We start from the raw sequence: 26,188 nt of genomic DNA, 5'->3' as shown, positions 1-26,188 counted from the left end.
CGTGCAGTCTGTGTATTTCCTGCTTCTGATGTGTGCTTTTTCCAGCACCACCAAGCAGTTAACTCAATTCTGGCAGTATCTGTCTGGAGATAGCATCAGCTCTCACAGGCTAAGGGCTCAGTCCCATAAGACTGCTTCAGACACCAGTCACAAGTCCAGGTTGTCACCTGTGCTTCTGACTGACTGGCTATAAATCAGAGGTTCCCACAACTCACTCCTTGGGTTGAATTAATTGGCTAAAGCAGCTCACAGAACTCAGGAAAACATTTTACTTACCAGATTACCAGTTTATTATAAAAGGATATAACTTAGGAACAGGCAGATGGAAGAGATGCAGAGGGCAAGGTATGGGGAAAGGAGGCTGAGCTTCCATGCCTCTGAGCGCACCACCCTCCCAGCACCTCTGTGTGTTCACCAACCCGGAAGTTCCCTGAACTCTGTCCTCTGGGTTTTTACGGAGGCTTCATTACATAGACATTATTTACTAAATCATTGGCCATTGGTGATTGATTCAACCTCCAGCCTCTCTCCCCTCCCTGGAGGTCAGGGAAGTGTGACTGAAAGTTCCAACCTGTAATCACTGTTGGTTCCCTTGGCAACCAGCCCTCCATCCTTAGGGCTTTCCATAAGTTATCTTATTAATATAACCTCAGGTATGGTTGAAAGGAGGTTATTAGGAATAACACACTCCTTTCACCTTTATGGCTCTGGAGCTATTTCAGGAACTGATAGCAGAAGACCAACTATTATAACAAAAGATGCTCCCGTTGCTCTTATCACTCAGGAAATTCCAAGGAGCTGTGAGGAGCTGTGAGCCAGGAACGGAGATTAAGAGCAAACCTGTATTTCTTTTTTCTTTTAATTAATTTATTTTTTATTTATTTTATTTTTGGCCACGTTGGGTCTTCATTGCAGCCCGTGGGCTTTCTCTAGTTGCGGTGAGCAGGGGCTACTCTTCATTGTGGTGCGCGGGCTTCTCATTGCGGTGGCTTCTCCTGTTGCAGAGCACGGACTCTAGGCGCACGGGCTTCAGGAGTTGTGGCACGTGGGCTCTAGAGCACAGGCTCAGTAGTTGTGGCTCACAGGCTTAGTTGCTCCACGGCATGTGGGATCTTCCTGGACCAGGGCTCGAACCTGTGTCTCCTGTATTGGCAGGTGGATTCTTAACCACTGCGCTACCAGGGAAGCACTGTATTTCTTATTGTAAGTCACAGTATCGCAATGCTGGTCTCTAGAGAGACTGAAAGTCTTTGGGTACTCAAAGTTCACTCATTAGCCTAACAGCACTCTGACCTAGGTGGTGACTAGGTTGTATGGAATCCAGGGTGAAGGGAACCTTGACTCAGGCCTCAGCATGATCTAACCACAGCTCTTCAGGACCCAGGCAGTCACACATGGGAGAAAGTACAGGAACTCTGTAGTTAGGGCACATGTGCACACATTTTCACTTTGCTGTGTTTGCTCATTGTGCAAGTTGCTTAACTTCTTTGAGCCTCAGTTGCCTTATCTGTAAAATGGGGATAATAATACCAACCTTTCAGAATTGTTATAATAATAACTTATTAAAGCACTTAGCTCATAGTCTGCAAGTTCTCTTTTTTAAACAGTATCATTTGCTTTTTAAAAAACAGCTTTATTGAGGTATAACTTACATGCCAAAAAGCTTACCCATTTTAAGTGTGAAATTTGATAATTTTTTTAAAAGTATTTATTTATTTGGCTCCGCCAGGTCTTAGTTGCGGCGTGCGGGATCTAGTTCCTCCACCAGGGATCGAACCCAGGCCCCCTTCATTGGGAGCGTGGAGTCTTAACCACTGAAACAACAGGGAAGTCCCTGAAATATGATAATTTTTAATGTATTTACAGAGTTGTGCAACCAACACCATGTTCTAGTTTTAGTACATTTCTAATTTTAGAATCCCAGTAAGAAACTCCATACTTCTTAGCTCTCATTCCCCATTCCCATCCCCAGCTCCTGACAACCATTGATCTACTTTCTGTTTCTACAAATTTCCCTTTTATGGACATTTTATATAAATAGAATTATACATTATGTGGTCTTTTGTGTCTGGGTATTTTCATTTAGCCTACTGTTTTCAAGGTTCATCTGTGTTGTAGCATGCATTTTCTTTTATTGCAGAATATTATTCCACTGTATACATATATCACATTTTGTTTATCCAGTCATCAATTGATGGACATTTTGGGTTGTTTCTGGTTTAGAACTATTACGAATAATGCTGCTGTGAACATATTTGTTCTCATTTCTCTTGGGTAGACACCTTGGAGTGGAATTGCTGGGTCACATGGTAAATCTATGTTTAACGTTTTAAGGAACTGCCAAGCTATATTCCAGAGTATCTACCATTTTACATTCCCAACAGCAGTGTATGAAGCTTCCAGTCTCTGTGTCCTCACCAATGCTTGTTATTATTTTTTTTTACATCACTTGCTTTTTAATAATTATCAAAGTAAAGCATGCACATAGAAGCTTTAAAAGAATAAGTTCAAATACCGTTAAGAAGGGTTTTGACAAAAACTCCAATCTGCTCCTCTGCAGGAAAAACTTTTAAATTTTTCAGATTTTTTTCCCCCCTGGCATTTATTTTAATATTTCTAATGAATATGCAAATACTACTAATTTGATTAATCAGTTCAATTTTTAATTTAAAAACAATTTAGGTATATTTTAATTTTTATGTTGCACATACCCATAAGTTAAAGCATCAGATATTTTTACTATGTTTGCCTTCCAGTTTTGATTCTCTGTAGGCAATTACTTTCAACTCTTTTGGTAGATTCTTTTTTTTGCGGTACGCGGGCCTCTCACTGTTGTGGCCTCTCCCGTTGCGGAGCACAGGTTCTGGACGCGCAGGCTCACGGGCCCAGCCGCTCCATGGCATGTGGGATCTTCCCAGACCGGGGCACGAACCGACGTCCCCTGCATTGGCAGGCGGACTCTCAATCACTGCGCCACCAGGGAAATCCAGTAGATTCTTTTAGTGCTTACATCCATAAAGATATCGTGATACTGCTAAATCTTGATTTTTTCCATTTTTGGCATTATCTGTTTAACGATGTGAAAAGCGATGATTTAAGATTTAGCTTTCTTTCCCTCTCCTGCCCTCTCACACATACTTTCATAACAATGACCTCAGCATTTCATTTTTACATATTTTAACCAGTTTATTCCAGTTATAGCTGAGCCCTGTGGTAGGTACTATCATAACATTAACTTTTTTGCAATAATTTGTTTACCCTGGTGTTTATAATTGTCTTATGTTTATTTCTTTAGTTTTGTCTCTTACTGTCACTAATCGTCCCCATCTGTGTAATCTCTGGATGTACAGAATGTTCGGTCGTCTCTCCATTGATTCTCCTGGAAGAGCTGTCCCCTGGAGCCCCTTCCCCTGCTTCAGTCTGCACTGGAGGCTCTCAGCCTCTGGCGGCTGTCTGAGGATCTGCCTTTACTCTTACCCTAGGGATTCCCCTTACCGCTTTTATATATGTTGACTTTGTATTTTCTGGGCCCCAGTGTCTTTCTCCTTCTTTGTTTTGTTGTGGTACACCCTCTAGTGCAGTGCTGTCTGAGAGAACTTTCTGTGATGGTGAAATGTTCAATATCTGTGCTGTCTAAACAGAGTAGCAACACATGTCTGTTAAGTACAGTTGAACAGAAGAGTTTGAACTGGGCGGGTCCACTTACACATACATTTTTTTCAATAGTGAATACTATAGTACCATGTGGTCGGTGGTTTGTTGAATCTGCGGATTTGCAGCCGCAGATACTGAGGAACCATGGGTATGGAGGACCTGGGAATATGAATATCAGTTATACTCGGATTTTTGACAGCGCGGAGGGTTGGCACCCTTAACCCTCATGTTGTTCAAGGGTTGGCTGTACTTGAAATGTGGCTAGGATGACTGAGGAACTGAATTTTAAATTTAATTAATTAAGTTTAAATGCCATGTGTGGCTGGACTACCATATTGTTTGGTTTTTTTTAAGGCTCCACAAGTTGAAGTTACATTTAATTTGTTTAGTTATATTAAAACATATATATTATGTGTTTATATTATTATATAAACACACATATATAAACACTCATATATTATTATATATATGTACATATATTATGTGTATATATTATTATATAAACATAATACCAAGCTTAATTTTAGGTATTTAATATTCACTTGCATCATGTGGACTTTCAAATTTATTACATTTTTTAATTGGTTAATAATTTCGATTTACAAGCAGCTCATGCAGCTCAATATCAAAAAAACAAACAACCGAACCCCAAAATGAGCAGAAGACCTAAATAGACATTTCTCCAAAGAAGATATACAGATTGCCAACAAACACATGAAAGGATGCTCAACATCACTAATCATTAGAGAAATGCAAATCAGAACTACAATGAGGTATCACCTCACACCAGTCAGAATGGCCATCCTCAAAAAATCAACAAAGAATAAATGCTGGAGAGGGTGTGGAGAAAAGGGAACCCTCTTGCACTGTTGGTGGGAATGTAAATGGATACAGCCACTATGGAGAACAGTATGGAGGTTCCTTAAAAAACTAAAAACAAAACTACCATACGACCCAGCAATCCCACTACTGGGCATATACCCTGAGAAAACCATAATTCAAAAAGAGTCATGTACCACAATGTTCATTGCAGCACTATTTACAATAGCCAGGACATGGAAGCAACCTAAGTGTCCATCGACAGATGAATGGATAAAGAAGATGTGGCACATAATAGACAATGGAATATTAGCCATAAAAAGAAATGAAACAGTTATTTGTAGTGAGGTGGATGGACCTAGAGTCTGTCATACAGAGTGAAGTAAGTCAGAAAGAGAAAAACAAATACCGTATATTAACACATATATATGGAATCTAAAAAAAAAAAAGTGGTTCTGAAGAACCTAGGGGCAGGACAGGAATAAAGACGCAGACGTAGAGAATGGACTTCAAGACACAGGGAGGGGGAAGGGTAAGATGGGACGAAGTGAGAGAATGGCATGGACATCTATACACTACCAAATGTAAAATAGATAGCTTGTAGGAAGCAGCCACATAGCACAGGGAGATCAGCTCTGTGCTTTGTATCCACCTAGAGGGGTGGGATAGGGAGGGTGGGAGGGAGACGCAAGAGGGAGGAGATATGGGGATATATGTATATGTATAGCTGATTCACTTTGTTATAAAGCAGAAACTAACACAGCATTGTAAAGCAGTTATACTCCAGTAAAGATGTTAAAACATTTTTTTTCATAGATACCTTGGATTTTTTTTTTTTTTTTTTTTTTTTTTTGCGGTACGCGGGCCTCTCACTGCTGTGGGCTCTCCCGTTGCGGAGCACAGGCTCCGGACGCGCAGGCTCAGCGGCCATGGCTCACGGGCCCAGCCGCTCCGCGGCATGTGGGATCTTCCCGGACCAGGGCACGAATCCGTGTCCCCTGCATCGGCAGGCGGACTCTCAACCACTGCGCCACCAGGGAAGCCCCCCTTGGATTTTTTATATAGTATACTGTCAAACCAAACATAATAAAATGTCTTCTTTATGAAAAAATCTTATAAAACTTATTTTGTTATCTTCATCAATAATCTACCATATGTCATTTATTGGCTACCATATTGAACAGCACAGCTCGAATGCCTTCCTGAGAATGAGCGCACAGGAGAGACTAATCAATTTTAGACACAATCTATTGCCCCTTTCTCTCCCACATTTCTCCCTATGTAGTTGTATCACAATTTTGGAGCAGATCCACAATTAGTGTGTTTATATAAATACTCTTCACTGGTGAGCCAGTAATTGTACTATCATTACATTTCCATTGTTTGTATAACTTGCTGCTTTCCCTGAACTTGATCATTGCCTTGATTTTTAAATTTGTTTAGTTTTATTCAAACTTATAGTTAGATGTTTCCTCTACCTTTCAACTCTGTAAAACAGTTCTTAGGGGGAGTTCCCTGGTGGCCTAGTGGTTAGGAATCCAGGCTTTCACTGCCATGGTCCAGGTTCAATCCCTGGTCAGGGAACTGAGATCCTGCAAGCCGTGCAGCGTCGCTGCGGAAAAACAAAACAAAACCAGTTCTTAGTGTAATTTCCATGATTAAGCCTATCACGTATTTACCAGTTTTATTCTTTTCCTGGAGATATCCCTTCTGGAGTCATCCATCCTTCTGTTCCAGTTTGATCTGGGCTACTCTCTAGTTCTGATGCATGGAGTCGTCCTGAGAATTCCTTTCACCTCTCCCCTGTGTTAGACCCCCTGTTTGCCAAAACCCATGTCACCCTCATTTTGGTGGTGCATATCCTCTGGCAGTTTCCTAAGAGAGGGAACATGGGAGACAAATGTTTTGAGAGTCTGCATATCTGAAAACAGAATCTTTATTCTACCCTCTCATTTAATTGACAATTTGGTATGAAACCTAGAACTTCGAAGGCAATTTTGTTTTATTGTTTTTGAGTGTTGCTGTTGGGAAGTCAGCTCATAGATTCTAACTTGCAGCTGCCTCCTGAAAGGCCTTTTGTATCCACTGTGCCCCCGAAGGCCTGCCTACTCAGAACCCAGCTCATGAGCCTCCACCACCAGGAAGTCCACCGAGAATGGTTCTGTGCAGGTGCCCTGCGTGGAACTCACCTCCTCTGCACTGGTGCAGCACTTGCTGTGCGTTGGCTCTGAGTCCCTCATAATTGCATACCACTCTGTGGGTGCTCAGAACTCCCCAGCAGACTATCACTCTGACCTGGGCCAGTTTCTCTTTTGTGTTTCTCTGTGTTTGACACAGAAGGAAAGCTCTGGATTTGGAATCCAAAGACTTTGTTACAGGTGTCTGCTCTACTGCTTATTAACTGCTTGTTCATGTAGGCCAGAGTTTCTCAGCTTCTGTACTATTGATGTTTTGGGCCAGATAATTCTTTGCTGTGGGAGGTTGTCCTATGTATAGTAGACTGCCTTGCAGCATCTCTGGCCTCTGTTCATTAGATGCATGGTACTCCCTTCTCCCTGGTTGTGACGATCAAAAATGTCTCCAGACCGTGCCAAATATCCCCTGGGAGGGGGGCAAAATTGCCCCTTGCTGAGAAGCACAGATGTAGGCAAATTTCTTCACTTTACAGGTCTCATTTTCCTCCCCAAACTTAGAGGATTTCCATAGGGCCTAAATGGGATAACACATGTGGCTGCAGTTATAAAATCTAAGTGGGCACAAAATATTGGGTCTGTTTTTTTAACCCCTCCAGTGCCTAGCACAGTACTCACTCATTAGGCCCCATGTGTGTCCAGTGAGGGGAACAATGTTGTTTAGTGTAAGTTGCTTATACTCAGTGCTTACTAGGTGTCAGCTACTCTTGTAAGAGTCTACAATGATTAAGTCCTCTAAACCTCACCACAACTCTGTTCTCATTATACAGATGAGGAAACTGAGGCAAGGAGAGGTGAGGTAACCTTCCCAAAGTTTCAGAAAGTTTCAGGACTGGGATTTGAACCCTGGCCATCTGGCTCCAGAGTTTTTGCTCTTAAACACCATGTTTTCCCTGTGTGTTTATGACTTTGGGTTGGGAACATCCTGTGGGCTGCTTGTTACTAGAGCATCTTCCTTGGCATCTTACACATAGGAGATATAATCTGCTAATGTTTTACTGACTAGTAACTCATGTGCCCAGGTACTTGTAACTCATGTGCCCAGGTACTTTAATAAAGCGCTTTCCCAATAGTGTATTGTACATGTGTGTAACGTTTTGTACTTTGCAAGTTATTTTCGTATATGTGCTGCTCATCCCCAGAACTCCATGAGCTTTTTCTTTTGGACTTGTGAGGAAATGGAGGCCCCAAAAGGGAAGTGACATACAAGCTAGGGCATGCCACAGGTGGCACCAGAACCGGGATCTCCTGGCTCCCATGCTGATGTCATCTCTGTTACACCAGGCGCCTCAGATAAGGGCAGCCTCTTCTGTCCTCATGGGGATTTTACCTGGTAGCTAGTAGTGTGTGGGTATGATACCCTATCCACCAAGCACGAGTGGAGTTGCCATGCACAGGGCAAGTCATCAGAGGCAGTGGGCTTGGGAACTGGGAATTGGTGTAGCAAGTACACTTAAACATTTTAAATTCTTTTTTTTTTTTTATTTTATTGGAGTATAGTTGATTTACAATGTTGTGTTAGTTTCTGCTGTAGAGCAAGTGAATCAGTTATACATATACATATATCCACTCTTTTTTAGATTCTTTTCCCCTATAGGTCATTACAGAGCATTGAGTAGAGTTCCCTGTGCTATTCAGTAGGTCCTTATTAGTTATCTCTTTTATATATAATAGTGTGTACATGTCAATCCCAATCTCCCAATTTATCCCTCCCCACACTTACCCTCTGGTAACCATAAGTTTGTTTTCTACATCTGTAACCTATTTCTGTTTTGTAGATGAGTTCATTTGTACTCTTTTTTTAGATTCCACATATAAGTGATATCATATATTTGTTTTTCTCTGTCTGACTTACTCCACTCAGTATGAGAATCTCTAGGTCCACCTGTGTTGCTGCTAATGGCATTATTTCGTTCTTTTTTTTTTAGCAACTTTTTTTTTAGTAAATTTATTTGTTTGTTTTTTGGCTGTGTTGGGTCTTCGTTGCTGCACACGGGCTTTCTCTAGTTGCGTCAAGCGGTGGCTTCTCTTATTGCAGAGCATGGGCTCTAGGTGCACGGGCTTCCGTAGTTGCAGCACACGAGCTCAGTAGTTAGTGGCTCGTGGGCTCTAGAGCACAGGCTCGGTAATTGTGGCTCACGGCTTAGTTGCTCCGCGGCATGTGGGATCTTCCCAGACCAGGGCTCGAACCCGTGTCCCCTACACTGGCAGGCGGATTCTTAACCACTGTGCCACCAGGGAAGTCCCACTCCAGTATCTTTTTAAAGAACTTTTAGGAAGCTGGTCCTTGGGATGTTTCACCACAGCTTTCGTTTTCTCTGAAAGTAACCAGACAGAGGTTATTTGATGCAGCTTTAGTTAAGAAAAATGCAGTTTCATTCATAAAATTAATGTTTATCAAACTTCTATTTGATACCTACCACCACCCCTGAGTAATGACATAGGATTTAGATGATTAAGAAGTACAGACCGCAGGGCCTCAAGGCATAGAAAGTGAGCCCCCCAGAGTTCACTGCTGAGTGGATGGGCAGAAAACTCAGCAGGTGGCAACATGGAGGGGGTAAAACATGGAGGAAGGGAAGGAAGGGAGGAAGGCAAGGAGAAAAAAGAACTAAAGACCGTATGCAAACTTACGCAATGTCATGTGTATCTAATTTATGTAATTTATGTAAAATGTTACATTTGCATACATGTTCATGCACAAAGAACTTGGAAAAGAGTTACATTTATATTGACCAGTTATATCCATTGATAAATGAAAACGGCAAATAGGAAAGTAGCAAGTGATGGGTACAGTCTGATGCATTTTGGTTAAAGCGCAAGTCCACTTCTGTCTGCCAGCCTGCCTCTATTTGTGTGAGCACAGAGAACCGTGGGGAACACAATAGACTGCTGACGCCGTTTGCCTGGCAGTGAAGATGATTAGCTTTGCTTTTATAGATTTTTCCATTGTATTTTTCCCCTTATTAAAACAAGCATATATTACTTGAGTAATTTGTGAAACATGAATTCAAGTTCAGAAATGTGTGTTGAGTGTCTGTGCCAGCACTGGCCCAGTGCTGTATATTTACCATCTCACTGAAATTCTCGCCGCTCAAAAGCCTGTGCTCCTGTCTGTGTGATACCAAAGGGGAAAGGGAGGCGCTGAGCAGGAAGCAGTTCGAGCAGTTGAGTAACTTCCCAGTTAAGTGGTCAGTAACCCCGGGGGGAACCAGCCCTGTCTGGCTGCGAGGCCCATGCTAGGACGGCACCTGCGCAGTCCCTGTTCCTTCCAGCACCCCGCCAGCCACCCTTCCCCAGCTGCTTCTCCACATCAAGGCACACAGAGAAAGAGGTCGTCCTGTGGGAGGGGCTTAGGCCAAAGGCCTTCTCTGCCCCCCACCTCCAACACCACAGACACACCATTCCCAGAGTTTTCAAGCAACTTCAGGAATTCCCGACCAAGGAAGTGTAGTGCAGAGGGTATGACCTGGACCCAGGAGCCAGACTCGCCTGGGTTCAAACGCCAGCGTATTTACTAGCTCTGTGATCTTGGGGAAGTTACTTGTTCCCTTTGTCATTCATATCCTCACCTCTGAAATGAGGATTAGGTAGTACTGGCTACCTCATGAGGTTGTTTCAGCACCAGCGGAATCAATTATGCAGGGTACTTAGAACAGCACTTGGCACATGGTAAGCGCTGGATGTGGCAGACGTTATTACCAGGCAGTCCTGATGATGCAACAACCAGCATATCTTATGGTCTGAGAGTCGTGGTCCGAGTACCAGGCAGGGAGTCCTGAGGGGAGGACACAGGCCAGTCAGTGCCCTCGTCTGAAAAATGAGGCTAATCCCCCACCTTGCGGGGTTGCTGTGAGGATTAAACGAGATGACAACTGTGTAGCGGTGTCCAGCGCTGAATGAAGAGAGAATTCTGCTTCCAGCCTGCCTGCCTACCTGCAGCTAGGACTTGCCAACCTCCACAATCGGCAAGAGCCAATTCCTTAAAGTAAACCTCCTCTCATCCATGCTGCTGAATTGATGAACATACTGGGGAATGCTATTCAGCAACAGAAAGGACTGAGCTACCAATAGAGGAAAGAACATGAATGACTCTCAAAGCATTACACATTTGAAGCCAGACACAAAAGGCCACACACAGTGTGATTCCCTTTGTAGGACTTTTTAGAAGAGTCAAAACTATAGGAACAGAAAATAGATAAGTGATTGCCAGGGACCAGGGATGGTAGAAAGGGATGACCGGGGTGGTGGTGGGGGGGCGGGGAGAAAGAAAAGCAGATGGAAATTTGGGGGAGGAAATGAAAATCTCTGTTTTGCTTGCACTGGTGGTTTTCTATGATTCTATACATTGATCCAAACGCATCAAACTGAATACTTAAAAATGGTGAATTTTACTGAATGTAATTCATACCTTGATTTTTTAAAAGATAGCTGTTCTAAATATAGTAATTGTTATATAAGGAAATAAACTTAAGGGGGTTTAATAACTTTGTTCTAGGCATTTGTTGGGGAGGGGGAAATTTCCCCTCACCCCCCGCCCGAAGTCCTTTTGGTTGGTCTAATAATTAAGTTGACACAAGACCCATCAACAGGAGAAAAGAATTTAATTCATACACACAGAGGTCTCACAGAAACGGGATCCCCGCCCACCCCGTCCCACAGTGACCAAAGCAGTTTGTTTATATATCATTCTTAGACAGAGGAACAATTATTTGTGAAGAGTTAACAAAACAAAGGGGCTTGTACTTGGGAAAGCAGACTCAGGAAGAAGTTTGCTTATACAGCTATTTTTAGCCTTGAATTCTCTAGCTTTCAGAGAGAAAGAGGTGGGGTGGTCAGAGTGTTTTTTTAAAGTCTTTTTTCTCACCGGCTATTTCTCAAGTAACTTTTTTTTTTTTTTTTTTTTTGCGGTACACGGACCTCTCACCGTTGCGGCCTCTCCCGTTGCGGAGCACAGGCTCCGGACGCGCAGGCTCAGCGGCCATGGCTCATGGGCCCAGCAGCTCCGCGGCATGTGGGATCTTCCCAGACCGGGGCACGAACCCGTGTCCCCTGCATCGGCAGGCGGACTCTCAACCACTGCGCCACCAGGGAAGCCCTCAAGTAACTTTAATTCAAAATAATCACTGTGCTATTGAGGCCTATTTTGGGTGGCCTCACCTGGGCCCCGACACATTTATAGGTTGTTTGTGGCTCCTGTGGAGCTTTCATATCAGGTATCCCATTACTAGCGAATGACTATGCTCCACTAAATATAAACTTTAAACCTTTAAAAAGAGAACTGCAAATGGTTTGATTGTAGTAACGTCACTTTCCCAAGCATGACTTTTGATCGTGTCTGCAGAAATGAAGAGCATGCAGGGCTGGCGGATACTTTCAGCAGCCACTCCCAAGGGAAGGCTGGAGGTGGATAAATGCTGTACGTTCACGGCCTCAAGAAATGCAGCCAGAACAGTGGAAGCCAAGGATCTTTTTTGTTGATGTTCATTTGCTTTGGTTTTGATTCTGTGGGAGTGTGTCTAATATTAGGACTTACTGGAGTGGGGTGGGTCTGAACTTGTTCGCCAGCCTGTTGGTGTGTAGTCCTTTCCTGAAAGCTGCCAATCCCCAGTCCCCAAGAGGAGGGCGGCGTGAGAAATAGACGCTTACGAGGCCGTTGATCAGATGAAGTGTCCACTTGAGAGAACGTGTTGTCTGTCGCATGCTTCTTCCAGAAGACTCCATACATTTGTTTAAAAAGATATAAAAGGGACTTCCCTGGCAGCCCAGTGGTTAAGAATCCACGCTTCCACTGCAGGGGGCACGAGTTTGATCCCTGGTTGGGGAACTAAGATCCCACATGCCGCGCGGCACAGCCAAAAATTAAAAAAAAAAAAAAAAAAAGATATCACCAATTTAAATATTTTGAACAGGTAATATTAACATTCACATGGTTCTAAAACAGAAGGCACAAAAAGTTGATAAGTCTTTCACACTCTCTCCCAGCGGCTCAGTGTCTCCTTTTCTGAAGGCAACCTGTGTTACCTGTTTCTTGCGTTTTTTTCCTGAGATAGTTTATGCGTATATGTGCAAATAGATGTATCTCTATGTATTTCCCCACAGATTGCTTCTGTACAAACTGTAGGACACTATACACACCCTTCTTCCCTTTGCTTTTCTTCAGTGAACCGTAATTGGCTTCACCCATCCCCTATTGATGGGCATTTAGATGCTGTTTATCTTCTGCTCTTAGAAATTATGTGGCAGCTACTGACCTTGTCCTGAGGTCTTACTCCACAGCGTGGTGCTGTCTGTGGGACAGGTTTCTGTGAGTGGCACTGATGGGGCAGGGCATAATTACAGGGCAGGCCCTTGTAATTTTCAGAGCTGGAGCAGAACGGCTCTGCGTGGAGCTTGCACTGGGGTACACTCTCCCGGCAGAGAGAGGGGGGCCTGGGAACACTGCCCTTTAAGCGCGCTGTGACCAGTGCTATACCAGCCCCTCCTTCCTCCCTCTTTTCCTGGCCCTTCTTCCGAATTTATCCTGCCTTTCTCCATTCCTTGCCAGGAGTTCTCGGCAGTGGCTCTATTTGGCCTTTGTTCCTGTCCCCTTCGGCGTGGGTTCATAGAGTTTTCTCTTTTTCACCAGCTCTGGCCTGTGTCTAGTGCCAGCTTCCCGGGAGTCAGGGGGAAAAGCAAGGGGTGGCTGATGGGAGGTCAGTGGTGGGAGTCTCCACACATCTCCTCCCCTTCCTCACCCTCCCAAGGCGGCCTGGGACTTCGCATCTCACACCCAGTAGCCAGTGTGTTCTCACCTCCTGAGTGAGGGCTGGGCCTGCGCAGGGCTGATGCAGCCCCGGTCCTGCTCTTGGGTCCACACGCTCCATGGGGGCCCTGAGGGTGCGGAGTTACACGTCAGGTCACACAGAAAATCCTCTTTTTGTTCTCCAACAGCTGGAAGCATCACCCTGTGGGAAGAAAATCTCCACCGGGCAAACTCAGGCCTTTGTAGTTTATTGTCAGAAATCAGGGAAACTTGACATATGGTGGTAATTCTGAGCAACTCTTATAAAACGAACACGTGTTCAGATTTTATTTAATCAATTAGTGAGGGAACCAGTAAGATGTTGCAACTGCTTCAAAAGAGAATGCGGAAAATTACAAATATGCAGGTCTCGGGAAAGTGGAAATAAATTTGCTTATTAGGTATAAAACTGGCCAGTATACACTGAATCTGCTAGACACAATTTGTTGGCATCACCCTCAGGGTTCTAAGACTTACAGACTTGTGAAATAGCTCAAAGACAAGGAAGGTAACCCGGAGATGACCTGGAATTGCACTGCGCCTGAAATGGGGCACTTATCTCTCTCGCTTTCACCCACTTTATATTTTTATTTTTAAATTCTTTTCATTTTTAAAAATTATAGTAAAATATACATAACGCAAAACTTACTACTTTAACTGTGTTTAAGTGTTCAGTGGGATTAAGTCCATTCACCTTTTTGTGCAACCACCAGCCCCATCTATCTCCAGAATTCATCTTCCAGACGGAAACTCAGTACCCCTTAAACACTTCCACCCCATACCCCCCTGGCCCTGGCAACCACACCTCCACTTCCTGTCTCTATGACTTTGTCACCCGTTTAAAAATCTCCCAATTTTTCCTTCCCGAGAGCAGAGGCAGAGAATCACTTCACCATCTCTGTGACCCTGGCCTCCTTGAACCTTGGTTTCCTGTCTGTAAAATCAGCCTAACCCCTACCTCGGGGATTTGCTGTCAGGGTCAAATGAGGTGATCCATGCAGAGTGCTTGTACAGTGTAGTAAGGATGTAGAACGAGCTCAGAGGAGGGTAGTTATTATCATAATCACTGTTTTCTCACTTGCATCCGTGGTCCTCAGAGGCACAGAAGTTCCCCTCGGTAGGTCGGCAGTTTTCAGTATTGACCACATGTATGATCACCTGGAGAGCCTTAAAAAGATACTGATGCCCAGGTTCTGATTTAACTGATGTGGGGTGTGGCCGGGCTTGTTTCAGAGCCCCCATGACTCTAACGAGCAGCCGGCTGGTTACCAGCTCACTGCTCCGGGCCTTCCTCCCGGGAGCCTGGAGCCCCGTGTGTGGGACGGGGCAGTGCTCTCTGCAGAGCGCTGCCAAGTCGGTGGTTAGGTGCCTGGATTTCATGGCGCTTTTTGTGGAACACCACGGAGTACTGATATTATCGATGCCGTAACGCAAGCTAGAAACGAGTTCACCTGCAGGAGATCCACGTCTTGAGCGTGGGAAGGCAGATGCATGCTGTGAATTGTCGTGTGGCCCGCCTGTGAGACGTGCGTGGCACGTTGCTGGGTTAATACTAGGAAAGCCTCAGTGAGGGTTCACTTAGGATGATGAGGGTGTTAGTTAAGCTAGTGTTTGCCGCCAAGGTAGGGGGCGCCCCCCGGAGATGCTCCTTTGGGGGAGGGAGAGGGCAGTGTAAGAATTGGTGTCATGGGTCAGACTTAAGTCCCTGCCTGGCCTGAGGGGGAGACGTGCTGTGACTGAGGAGAGCAAGCCTCGGAACGTCGGGGATGGACCCTTAACACTGACTCAAGCACCTCAGGAGAGGCAGCCGTCGCTGCTGTTGGGACGGGAGTCCGGGGTCGGCCCTGAGTCTCTCGGCGGCTTGCTCGTGGCCTCTGGGGAGGTCTTGGGAGGGGTGCCTCGCTCTGCGGGGCCTCTTCTGTTGCCCTCTTGCTGTGTCTGCAGTGGTGTTCAGCGGGGGTGAAGGCAGGCCCTCTTTCCCCAGCTCCGGGCAGGCCTGCTGGGTGCGGTGGCCCAGAGGCCCAGTCCGTACCGGGGTGCTCACACAGCAGGTCAGCTGCATGTCCCATCCCTGGGTCTGTCTGTGCAGCGTATGCTCTGTTGCCTTAGGAGTCTGCGCTGAAAACGGAAGCCTCAAGCTGCACAGCTGACTTTCATAGCCCAGATTAATGTGCTGGTAACACCCCCTAAGTACCTGTGTCTTTCCTGAACGAAACGCATTGGAGGATCACGGGTTTCCAGGCCAGTAATCGTCCTGTTGTGAAACTTCCACGAAGTGTCATCACCTCATCCACGCTCTAGGGTTGCTATAAAATAAGGAAGCTAGAGAGGAAAGAAGCTTTGGAAGCTGCTGAGTTGCCCACTTGGGCCTCTGCTCAGCTGCCAGTGCAGACGGTCTGTTGGTGGATTCTCTATTAGTTTTCTTCTTTCTCTTTTCTTACTCTTAAGCTGTAATGACTTCGGTTTCAGAAAATAAATGAAGCCAGGAACTTGTTTGGAGACTGAAAATTCTTTCTCAGCAGGCCTGTTGGTTTGTTTCCAGTGAGAACTGGCTGTTGCATGTGTAAGTTGTTATAAACCGAGGATATAAACCAAGATGGGTGAGTAGGTGGTGACTATGCCTGGTCTTCTTCCAGCCTGTGTTTCCATCAAATAGAGCAACGTATAAAGAATTCTACACCATGAGCAAGTGAAAACGCAAGGCTGATTCTACATCAATCAGTGTAATCCCCATATCAATAGTTGTCTTAGTCTGTTTAGGCTGCTGTAACATAATACCACAGACTAGGTGGGTAAACAGCAAACATTTATTTCTCACAGTTCTAGAAGCTGGGAAGTCCAAGATAAAGGTGCTGGCAGATTTGGTTCCTGGTGAGGGCCCTCTTCCTGGCTTACAGACAGCCACCTTATCGCTGTGGAATATTAGTCAGCCTTAAAAAGGAATAGAATTCTGATACATGCTGTGACATGGATGAACCTTGAAAACATTATGCTAAGTGAAATAAGAGAGACACAAAAGGACAAATATTGTATGATTCCACTTGTATAAGGCACCTAGAATAGGCAAATTAATAGAGAGGAAAAGTAGCGTGGGGGGAATTCCCTGGCAGTCCAGTGGTTAGGACTATGTGCTTTCACTGCCGAGGGCCCAGGTTTGATCCCTGGTCGGGGAACTAAGATCCCACATGCTATGTGGTGAGGCCAAAGTAATAAAAAAGAAAGAAAAGAAAAGTAGGATAGAAGTTAGCAGGGGCTGGGGGAGAGGGGAATTATTGTTTAATGGCTACAGAGTTTCTGTTTGGGATAATTAAAAGTTCTGGAATTGAATAATGGTGATGGTTGCACAACATTGGAAATATACTTGATGCCACTGAATTATAAACTAAAAAATGGTTAAAATGGTAAATTTTATATTATGTATATTTAACCATAACAAAAAAAATTTTTTAGTTCACCCAAGAAGCAGAAAACTTAAAGTCTAATTACCATAGAAAAGATTAGAAATGTGATTAAAGATGCAACCTTTAAAAAAGCGCTAGAGCCAGATGGTTTCACAGCCCTGTGCTGTATTTTAACAAAAAACCAATTCCAATGTTGTTTAAACTATTGTAAAGCATAGAGCAAAATGGAAAGCTGGATTTGTGTTATGAAACCAGTGCAACCTTAATACCAAAACCAGGTAAATATAAATGAGAGTGAGAGAAATAATACAAGAACTATAGAGCAATCCCAATTGTGAATTAGAAACAAAAATTCTTAATAACCTTACTTAGTAAAATACAGCACATATCAGAGTAGTACAATGTGACCAGGTAGAGTTTGATCCAGGAATGCAAGGATGGTTCCGTAATTCATTACACCAACAGGTTAAAAGGGAAAAAAACCCACGTGATTATATTAACAATTGCTGAAAAGGCAATGATTCCAATAAAAATCAGGAAATAAGAGAGGACAGTTCTTACCTCTCAGCCATAGTTCATCAGGCATTGGACCACTGTGCTTTGCTCTGTCAATGTTTCAACGTATTGAAAATGTAGTCTAAGTAGCTACCTGTAAGGAGCATGGAGGCCATTAACTGATACCTTCTAACTTAGGAATAGATGTACTATAGGAACCAATGGGATTCTTTTTTTAAAAATTAATTTATTTATTTATTCAGCTGCGCCAGGTCTTAGTTGCGGCACGCGGGATCTGTTAGTTGTGGCACGCGAGATCTTTTAGTTGTGGCATGCGGGGTCTTTAGTTGTGGCATGTGGGATCTAGTTCCCTGACCAGGCACCAGACCAAGGCCCCCTGCATTGGGAGCGCGGAGTCTTAGCCACTGGACCGCCAGGGAAGTCCCTAACCAATGGGATTCTTTACAGCCAATTAAGTTGCTTGAAATATTTTGGTCCTTCTGGTTGGTGGACCTTTCTAGAAGCAAGCCCAACCCTAACAGTTTCTGTATCACCTCAAAAGGAATTTTCTTATTAATGAAGCCATTATGTTTGAATAATTGATTCCTAACCATACACATTTAAAATCATCTCTCCCAATTATTTATGATTATTAGGCCCTCCCCAAAGTAAGACTTAGAGAAACATTATGAAGCTTTTTGGCACTGACCGTTTTAAAAGGAAGGACTGTTATTTTAGAGGACAATCCCAGTAGCCCTGCCCGAGTATGATTGGACTGTTGACCCCCGCCAGCGCAGGAATTTTACATCTGCCCCCATTACATTTTGTCTTGTTAAAATTAGCCTGTCCTTCCAATCTGAGATTGTATTGGATCCTGATTTTTGTCATCCAAGGACTGTATTCCCTCGCTGTTTCTTGTCACCTACGGTCTGATTAAGATGTGATGTGTCACTCATTCAAGTAGGCAGGTAGACAAATCACATTTCCAAAAAGGAAAGAAAGTTCTGAAGTCTCTTTACACTATACATTTTTTTTTAAACGTAAAGTTTTATTTTCTCACTTTCCTTTTATCCGTGGCACTTTTTCTTTGTCCATTTTCTCCCCTGAATATCTTGATAACTGTGTTTTCATTGAATCATAAGCCTGAGAAGGACTTTGAAGTTTTGGACCCAAATCGACACCATTCCAGGCAGTCGAAGCTCTGGGAATACTGTTTATGATAAGGGGACCCTGGGGACACCTAAGAAAGTTTGTGGGGAGCCCTGTAATACAATTTAAAACCGGAACAAGGGGCCAAGTGGCCAGGATTCCAGCTGTTATTTGTTCTGCCACAAATAAAACTTGAGCTCTTGAAAATCACTGACCCTCTGCTAGCCTTACTTATCCTCTCCAAATTAAATTCTCAAAGACCCTTTTCAATCCGAGTATTATATTGTTTCTAAAGTATGTGCCACTCCTACTTTACTACTGTTACAACTTTCTTGCTTCCTCTCTCTCTTTCCTATTTCCTTAATGCTGCAGGTAATACAGACAGACTTTACTCGCCTCAAAAGACTGCATGATCCTGACCTATTGTATTTCTCATGATCTGAAGAAAGGAAGTGTTGTCATTTTGAAATTATTACACTAATTTAGGTTATACCTAAATTCTTCTTGTTGAACTGTTTCCCTTCATGTGGGTCACATCTCTGCAACTGCCCTCCTTGTAACCACACCCAGTTAAGATGGCTCAATTGTTTTATTTCGTTGAGCTAATGAGTCTCAATTCCTTTAGCCTCCTTTTGCCCCGTGTGTCTGTGTGAGCTTGAGCAAAAGCATATCATTTTGTTCCAGGAATGGCTAAGCACCCTTTCTTCTCACTCCTCAGGTCCACTCTGTTAGACCAGGCAGCTTCCTTGAGGAGTCAGGGCTCAGCACCCATGGGGCAGGTGTTCATGGGGCGAGTGTTGTCAGTGTGAAAGGCCTGCCCTTTAGTAAGGAGGATCTGAGATACCTAAGCAGGAGAAGGAAGCTGTGACCCATCTTCCAGGTCCTGACTGGAGTAATGAGTGACCAGGGTCACAGGGCAGGACTCTCGGGTACCATGGAGTCTGTAGGAAGAGAGAGTCTTTCCAGGCTTGTTTCGGTGGCTTGTGGTTCTCAGGTTACCCCTGGTTCGCCTCCCTGGGGCTCCGCCCCTCCCGAGGGAGGTGTCTCCAGTGTAAATACCTTGGTCCACCTGGAGTGTCTGGTGAGAGGGATTAAGTGCCACATGTGAACACAGGGAGGAACAAAACACCTCCACTTTCTTTCAAGGTGTATTTTAAGCTGGTTACCTTTGGCCGGGCTCCCTTGTTGGTGGGAGATCTTTATCTGAACAGAAATTCTTCTCCAGGAATATTCCCTGACCGAGCCCCACCCCCTCCAGCTGGGAGTTAGGCTCTTCCAAACGAGTAGCAGGGACTTTTCATTCTGAGCGCCCTTTATGATCACCTGAGAGTGTAATTTACGGGTCACCTGCTGGAACGGGAGTCACTCTTCTGTTACCATGCAGCAGTTCTGCTGGAAATCGGGACCCGCAGGGCTCAACATGCCAGAACAAAGCAGCACCCAGACCAGAGCCCAGAGCTGTTGACAGTGAGGCCACTTTTTTGTTGTTGTTGCCTGGCTACGTCTCAAGGCCCTTTGCCATTCAGTTCCCTGGAAGTGAGTGCGCTCCAAGCCTCTGCCTCTCCCTGGTTGGATCAGGGAAATGTGCTCTCTGCAGGGTCCTGCACCCTCTCTCCCCTCGCTGTTCTCAGAAGGCCCATCCTGACCCCAGGGCAGGTTGGAGGGACCAGCACATTTAAAGCATGCAATGAGGGATTCATAACCTCCGGCTGCACGTTAGAATCACCTGGAACTTAAAAAACACCCACTCCAAGACCCCACCCTAGGCTGGTGGAATCTGGGGTTGAAATTTGAGATCTTAAAAATATTTTCAGGTGACTCTAATGTGGAAGGGCATTGAAAACCGGTGGTTTACGTTAGTGGCTCTCAAAATGTGGTTCTATACTAGCAGCATCTGCTTCTCCTGGGAACTTGTTAGAAATGCAAATTCTCAGCCTCCACCCCAGACCTACAAAATCAGAAACCCTGGAAGGGGGCCCAGATAGCTGTCTTTAACAAGCCTCTGCTGCCCAATAAAGTTTGAGGACCGCTATTAATGCACAAGCAAGCTAGTTTCATGTGACCTGTGAATGTAACTGCGAAAGCACCAATAGAAAAGATGCAGTGGAAGAGACGGGGTAAAGACGATGATCCTTGTAGGGGTGGTGGAATCACAGATGATTTGCTTTCATTTTCCGAATTTTTAGTAGTGTCATTGTATCGTTTATATACTCTCTTAAGATACAGAAAGTTCTGGGTTGAGGAGATGCAGTCTTTTAGTGTTTTGCACTGACAGCTGGGGACGAAAGCGTCATGAGGAATGTACCGAGAGGAATGACTCCTGCTGGAACGGTCCCCACTGGGCAGGTTTCACCTGAGGGCCTGTGGCTGCTCTGGGGAGGATTATTCCGGCCCCTCCTCAGCCCAGGTCACTCATTGGAATCACCTGGGGAGGATGTATAACCACCCCCTGCTGCCTGCGCCCCACAGAGCACTGAGTCAGCAACTCTGGAGGAAGGCCTCAGGCATCAGCACGGGTGGACAGACACACAGACCAACCTCCCCAGGCGATTCAGATGTACAGTGAGAATGGACAGCCTCTCTCCTCATCTGGAGATTCTGAGGAAACCAGGTAATTTGCAAGCACCCTCAGGGGCGATCATCTGGGAGCCGCGGGAGCGTCCTGAGAGTGGAGCCCTCTGCTAGGGGAGTGCCTCCTCCCACAGGAAGCAGCTAGCAGGGAGTGTGGTGGGCCAGAGCATGCGGGCTGGGGTCAGATGGCTTAGGGGTGAATCCAGACTCGAGTTACCTGCTGCGTGACATTGAACAAGTGACTGTCTCTCTATGCTGCAGTTTTCTCATCTGTAAAATGGGCTTAATAATGCTGCCTACCTCCTAGGGTCGTTGGGAAGATTGAATGAGCTAATACATGTAAAACTCTTAAGATGCGCCTGCCATGCCGCAAGCGCCCCATAAATGTTAGCTGCTGCTGGCCCTTGCTCTCATCCTTGTTGCTATTGGTCTTGCTGGGCTCACCAGGGCCTGGGTTGAGTTGGGTTAAACTGGTCTTTGAATTAGGCAGGGCCTAGGACAAACCAGTGCTTCAGAAACTTCTTCCTCTTATCATTCATGGTCCACGGTCTTTTCTCCTCTTCCCATGTCTTCCACTGGCCATTCCTAGGGGCGTGGAGGTTGAGACCGGTTGTACCCTTAAGTACAGGTCATTCAAAGACCCCTCTAAGGATCAGTTTTTATTTGCCCCCTCACACTTAGGGTGGTTTCAGCCTTCTGCGTTTGACAGGCATGACCTTGGGGTATCCCTGTGTGCTGGGTGGGAGCAGCTACTCCCCTGAATGGCTCTACTTCTGTTGCTTTTCACTACAGAATGTTCTGGAAAACCAACCACATTTCTGGGTGGGTGGTGTGTGTGTGTGTGTGTGTGTGTGTGTGTGTGTGTGTGTGTGTGTGTGTGTGGTTGTGTTAGGAGAGTCCAGGGAACAGGAGTGGACAGCTTCAGGGTCAATGGGAAACCAGTTACTACCGCCTTTGCTACTCGCTACAGTTTTACCGGATGCCAGAAAAGGAGCCAGACATGCAAGGGGGGCACTGACCCTCCTCAGAGGAGCCCCTGTGTCACTGTTGCAGCTGCTCAGATGCTCGTGAAACCCCCAGGATGCCTACACCTCCTCTGAGGGGTTGAGACGTCCCCGAACCTGGAGGCTGCAGCCCGCCGGGCCCGCCTTGTCTCTGGTCAAGCGTGGAACTGTGGAATTTGCTCCAGTGACCCTGGGAGGCCCGGCCTGCCCTGTGGTTGAGGAGCGCCGGGATTGGTTTGAGGTGTAGTCCCGCACTCGGGGAGATCACGGCCTTGTGGGAAGGGCCCTCAGAACAGGACTGGTGGTTCCCTGAGGGGAGCCGAAGTGCTGTGGGTGTGGAGAAGGCAGCCGTGAACATTTCTTCTCGCAGAACTGGAGAAGGGTTTTCTCAGTAAAGAAGCCCCTTCCAGAGAGACGTGGAGACGTGGGACCTTGTATTTCAAAACCCTCTGGCAAGGGCCCACCTGGCTATCCAGGTGACCCAAGGTCCAAGTCTTCTCCCAGGTCTGTGCCCTTGAAAACATCTCACTTGTCTCCGAGGCAACGGTGCAGGGGTGTCAGGGAGGAGAGGCAGCAGTTGGGGTGTCTTCAGGGGCGAGGCTGGGGACAGTTGGAGGGAAGGAAACCCGTGATGGATGGTGGGCGTTCCCTCACTTATCCTGTTTGAAGCCTGCGGGGTGAGTAGTGGAGACCGTTCCTGTTTCACAGATGAGGAAAGGGGCTTAGGAGAGTGTCCTGCACAAAATCTCACAGGTGTTACTAGTCAGAGCCTGGATTTGAACGAGGCTTGTCGGGCTCCAGTGCCTCTGGCCTCTCTTTTCTCCACAGAGGGGACTCTGCTGACCTTGGAGGGGGAAGCTGCCTCCAGTCCAGGGCCGCCTCGTTAGTAATCTGTAGTTTCTGAAGTGCCCTCCAGACGTGGCCTGGTTGGAACCACATCGGTGTTTCCTTCTCTGCATCTTCTGATTCTTTGGTGTTCACTTGGGCAGACCCTTTCGCCTCCTTGGGCCTCAGCTTCCACACTGTAATATCTGGTTGCTGACAGGATGTTCCTTGGGGCTCCCCTGACCTGTGGCACCAGCTACTCCTCGGCCTGTGGCCTCCTTCCCAGCCTCTGTCGGGGCAGCTTCTGCCCGCACGGTCTGCACTTTCCAGATGCTCAGAAGCTCTTGTGTCCCGCCATCCTGTCAGCCCTCCTCACAGCACACACGTCTTTCTCCTCACAAATGCAGTGGGCTTCCCCTTGTTTCAGGATGCTCTAGAAGCCTTGTGAAGGTCACTGATCCGATGACCTGGACGAGGACGCAGGACAGGTGGAGCCCGGGGCCAGGCCCAGCGAGGGGGGAAGCAGGCTCTCTGGCTCCATCTCATCAGCTGTGGACATTTCGTCGGAGGAGTCAAGGTTAAGCGGCCCGCGCTGAGCACAGTTGCCAGCCAAGGCAGGTCACGCTTTCATCTCATCTCAGACGTTGCCTTTTTATGCAGGCTTTTTATAGCCCACTTTCTTAGGACAAACTTTTTTCTTAATTAAGAATTCTAATTTTAAAGTGAGCTCTGACCTCTTTCTTTCCAGAATCATTCTGATGCTTTGATTGCATTTCGCGGGTTGAAGTTAAGATCCTTTATTGTCTGCCATCTTGTTTTCCTGCAAGGCTAGTTACCCACGGCAAACTGGCGCTTGATCGAGATCATAAATGGGTTTATCCTGCTAGAATATCAGTAAAGGCCTTTGGGAAGTTTTACCAAGATGCGAGAGAGGACTCAGGCCGTGTGAGACCCTTATTCCCCTGGGAGTGTTTCAGCACAGGTGGGGCCGTGCATGGTTAAATGCTGTTTGGAGCTGGGGTGGGAACGTTTCTTCACTGTGAACTTGAGGGAGAAAGCAAAGGCAACATAATGGCTCCTTCAAAAGTTGGAGAATTAGGCGTTTGGCAAGGTCAGTTCTCTAGGTGGAAACTGATTTACACTGAAGAGGATTATTCTGAGTGCGACCCTCAGTGTCACAGCTCAGGAGCCCGCTTGCAGGGAGCGGTCATCTCTATGACCCACCAGCAGGGCTGAGAAGCCCGCTCAGGTGCACAGGAGACGTGCACTCACGTGTGTTCTGCCAGCCACTGGGAACAACCTGGAACCCATCAGTGGGAGAATGAGTGAATGATGTGACAATATTTTTAAAAAACTCAAAAATATAATGTTGGACCCCCCAACTTGCCAAATGACATTGTACAGTTTAATACCATTTATGTAAGGTTTGAAGACAAGCAAAACGATGTTCGTCTATTATGCGTGGCTACAAACGTGTAGTAAAGTGTAATAAAAGGAACAGGAATGACGAATCCCAAATTGAGCGGTTACCTCGGGGTTGAGGGGAAATGAGATCTGGGAGGGGTTCACGAGGAACGGCTACGGTTTCTCTAATTTTTTCTTAAAGTGATTGGTGGTTGTGTACATTTTAAAATGTTCATATTTTTGAATGGCTGAAATACTTTGTAATTTAAAAATTTGTTTCTAAAGAGGGAGGAATGTGTTCTAGCGGTTTGTCCATCAGTTTCAGTTGTGAGGAATTACTAACTAGACTTCTCCGGGGCTGATTAGCTTGACTCTTTGCTGCCCTCCCATCTCTTACCCCCTCAGATTCACTGTGGCCACTTCACCATCCCTGACTATCAAACCAGTGGGGAAATAAGAGAAAACTTGAAAGCCCTCACTTTCCTACTAGCCGGTTGGATGAGCGGGGAGTGGAAATTATGCACTAAGGGAAGTCTCCACAGTTTGAGCATATTTTGTTCCTTGATCACAGTGCCAATAGCCAAGGTTAACCAAGACAAACTTGAATTCCGGATGAATCCATAAGAATCTCCTGCCAAACTGAACGGGGGGGGGGGTGTGGGGGTGGCGGGGAGCGCCACTGTGCAAACCTTGCTCTAGGCTCCCCGCCCCCAGGGGAAGAGCGCGTGACGTCTTGTTCTGAAATCAGTGTTTGCTCTGCATTGACAGCATGGCCGGACCCCCTTGCATCTTGCTGCCAATAAGGGCCATCTTTCTGTGGTCCAGATCTTGCTGAAGGCTGGCTGCGACCTCGATGTCCAGGACGATGTGAGTAGAAGCCATCATTCTATCAGGGCATGGTTGTCAAGGGGGCTTGTCTGCCTCAAATCCCACAACATGTAACTAGCTATGAGGGGAGGGAGGGGGCGGTAGGAGATGCTCTCCAGCACTTTGTAGCTTCATCTTGGTGGGAAGAACTTCCTCTTGAAGGTCTGCTGTGGGCCCCATTCTTAGTAGCAAGGTTGAGTTTGGGAGTGTGAGCTGGTCTTTCCATCATGGTTCCTATCTAGTGGTAGTATTTCCTGTCTAGTATTATTCAAGTGCAGAGCCTCGAAGGGCATCTTGTCTGTGTCCTGTCTCAGTATGAAGGAGCACACCACACACACACACACACACACACACACACGAGTATGGGCAAGGCTTGCTGGAAATGTGTCATTGACCAAACTTATAACTGGAGAAAAGGTGAGGCTTAAAAACTTACTTTTTTAATTTTCTCGCCTTGATTTCTCTTATTCTGTATACATTCAGCTAAAAAGGACCTATTTAAAGAAACAACAGCACACTGATCTCATGGAATCTGAGAAAAAGGAGGCCTCCAGAAAGAGTTCACTCTGGTGCTCTGCCATGATTGAAACTCAGTCTCTGAGTTTCTTTAGTCAAATTATCTAGAAAGAGATTCCAGTGGCTCTTTTGGAGTCAAGAATCCATTCCTGAGTAAATCAGCAGTGGCTGGCATGGGGTCACCTAGTGCATAGGGTGGCCCTGTTGGGTCTTTGAAGAGGGTGAACTCTCTAAGAAGGGGATGTAGAAAAGATTATGTAAATTGCCGTCCAGTGAGCTATTAGGCAAATATCCTAATGATAATCTGATTGGAAGCTATTTTCAGAGACTTTCAATTCTGTTTCTAACTCTAATTTGTATAGTAGGACTCAAAGGAGAAAGAACTTTTGTGAGGAACACAGAATCTTGGAGAGTTAGTATTTATAAACCCCTTCCAGATTCACCTGTAATCTCTGTGGTTACAGAACGTTATCAGATTTCAGACACTCAGGTGGGCTAGGGTGTGGG

At 45.7% G+C, this 26,188-nt stretch overlaps 1 protein-coding gene across 4 annotated transcripts in view; it reads left to right on the top strand.

Moving 5' to 3' along the window:
- ANKRD6 (ankyrin repeat domain 6) overlaps window positions 1–26,188 on the top strand; it is a gene marked incomplete at its 3' end in the record, with an annotated part of 86,820 nt that overhangs the window by 1,184 nt on the left and 59,448 nt on the right. For all 4 annotated transcript variants that reach the window (XM_082855260.1, XM_082855259.1, XM_082855258.1 and 1 more), the window contains exon 2: window positions 25,067–25,165. In XM_082855260.1, coding sequence (XP_082711386.1) covers window positions 25,067–25,165 — 99 coding nt within the window. The remainder of the gene's footprint in view (window positions 1–25,066; window positions 25,166–26,188) is intronic.

The sequence above is a fragment of the Leucopleurus acutus genome (assembly GCF_964270905.1).
Source record: "Leucopleurus acutus genome assembly, chromosome: 15".
NCBI classification, from domain to species: domain Eukaryota; kingdom Metazoa; phylum Chordata; class Mammalia; order Artiodactyla; family Delphinidae; genus Leucopleurus; species Leucopleurus acutus.
The sequence above is the reverse complement of the archived record's forward strand: the minus strand, read 5'-3'. Positions and strand labels throughout refer to the sequence as shown.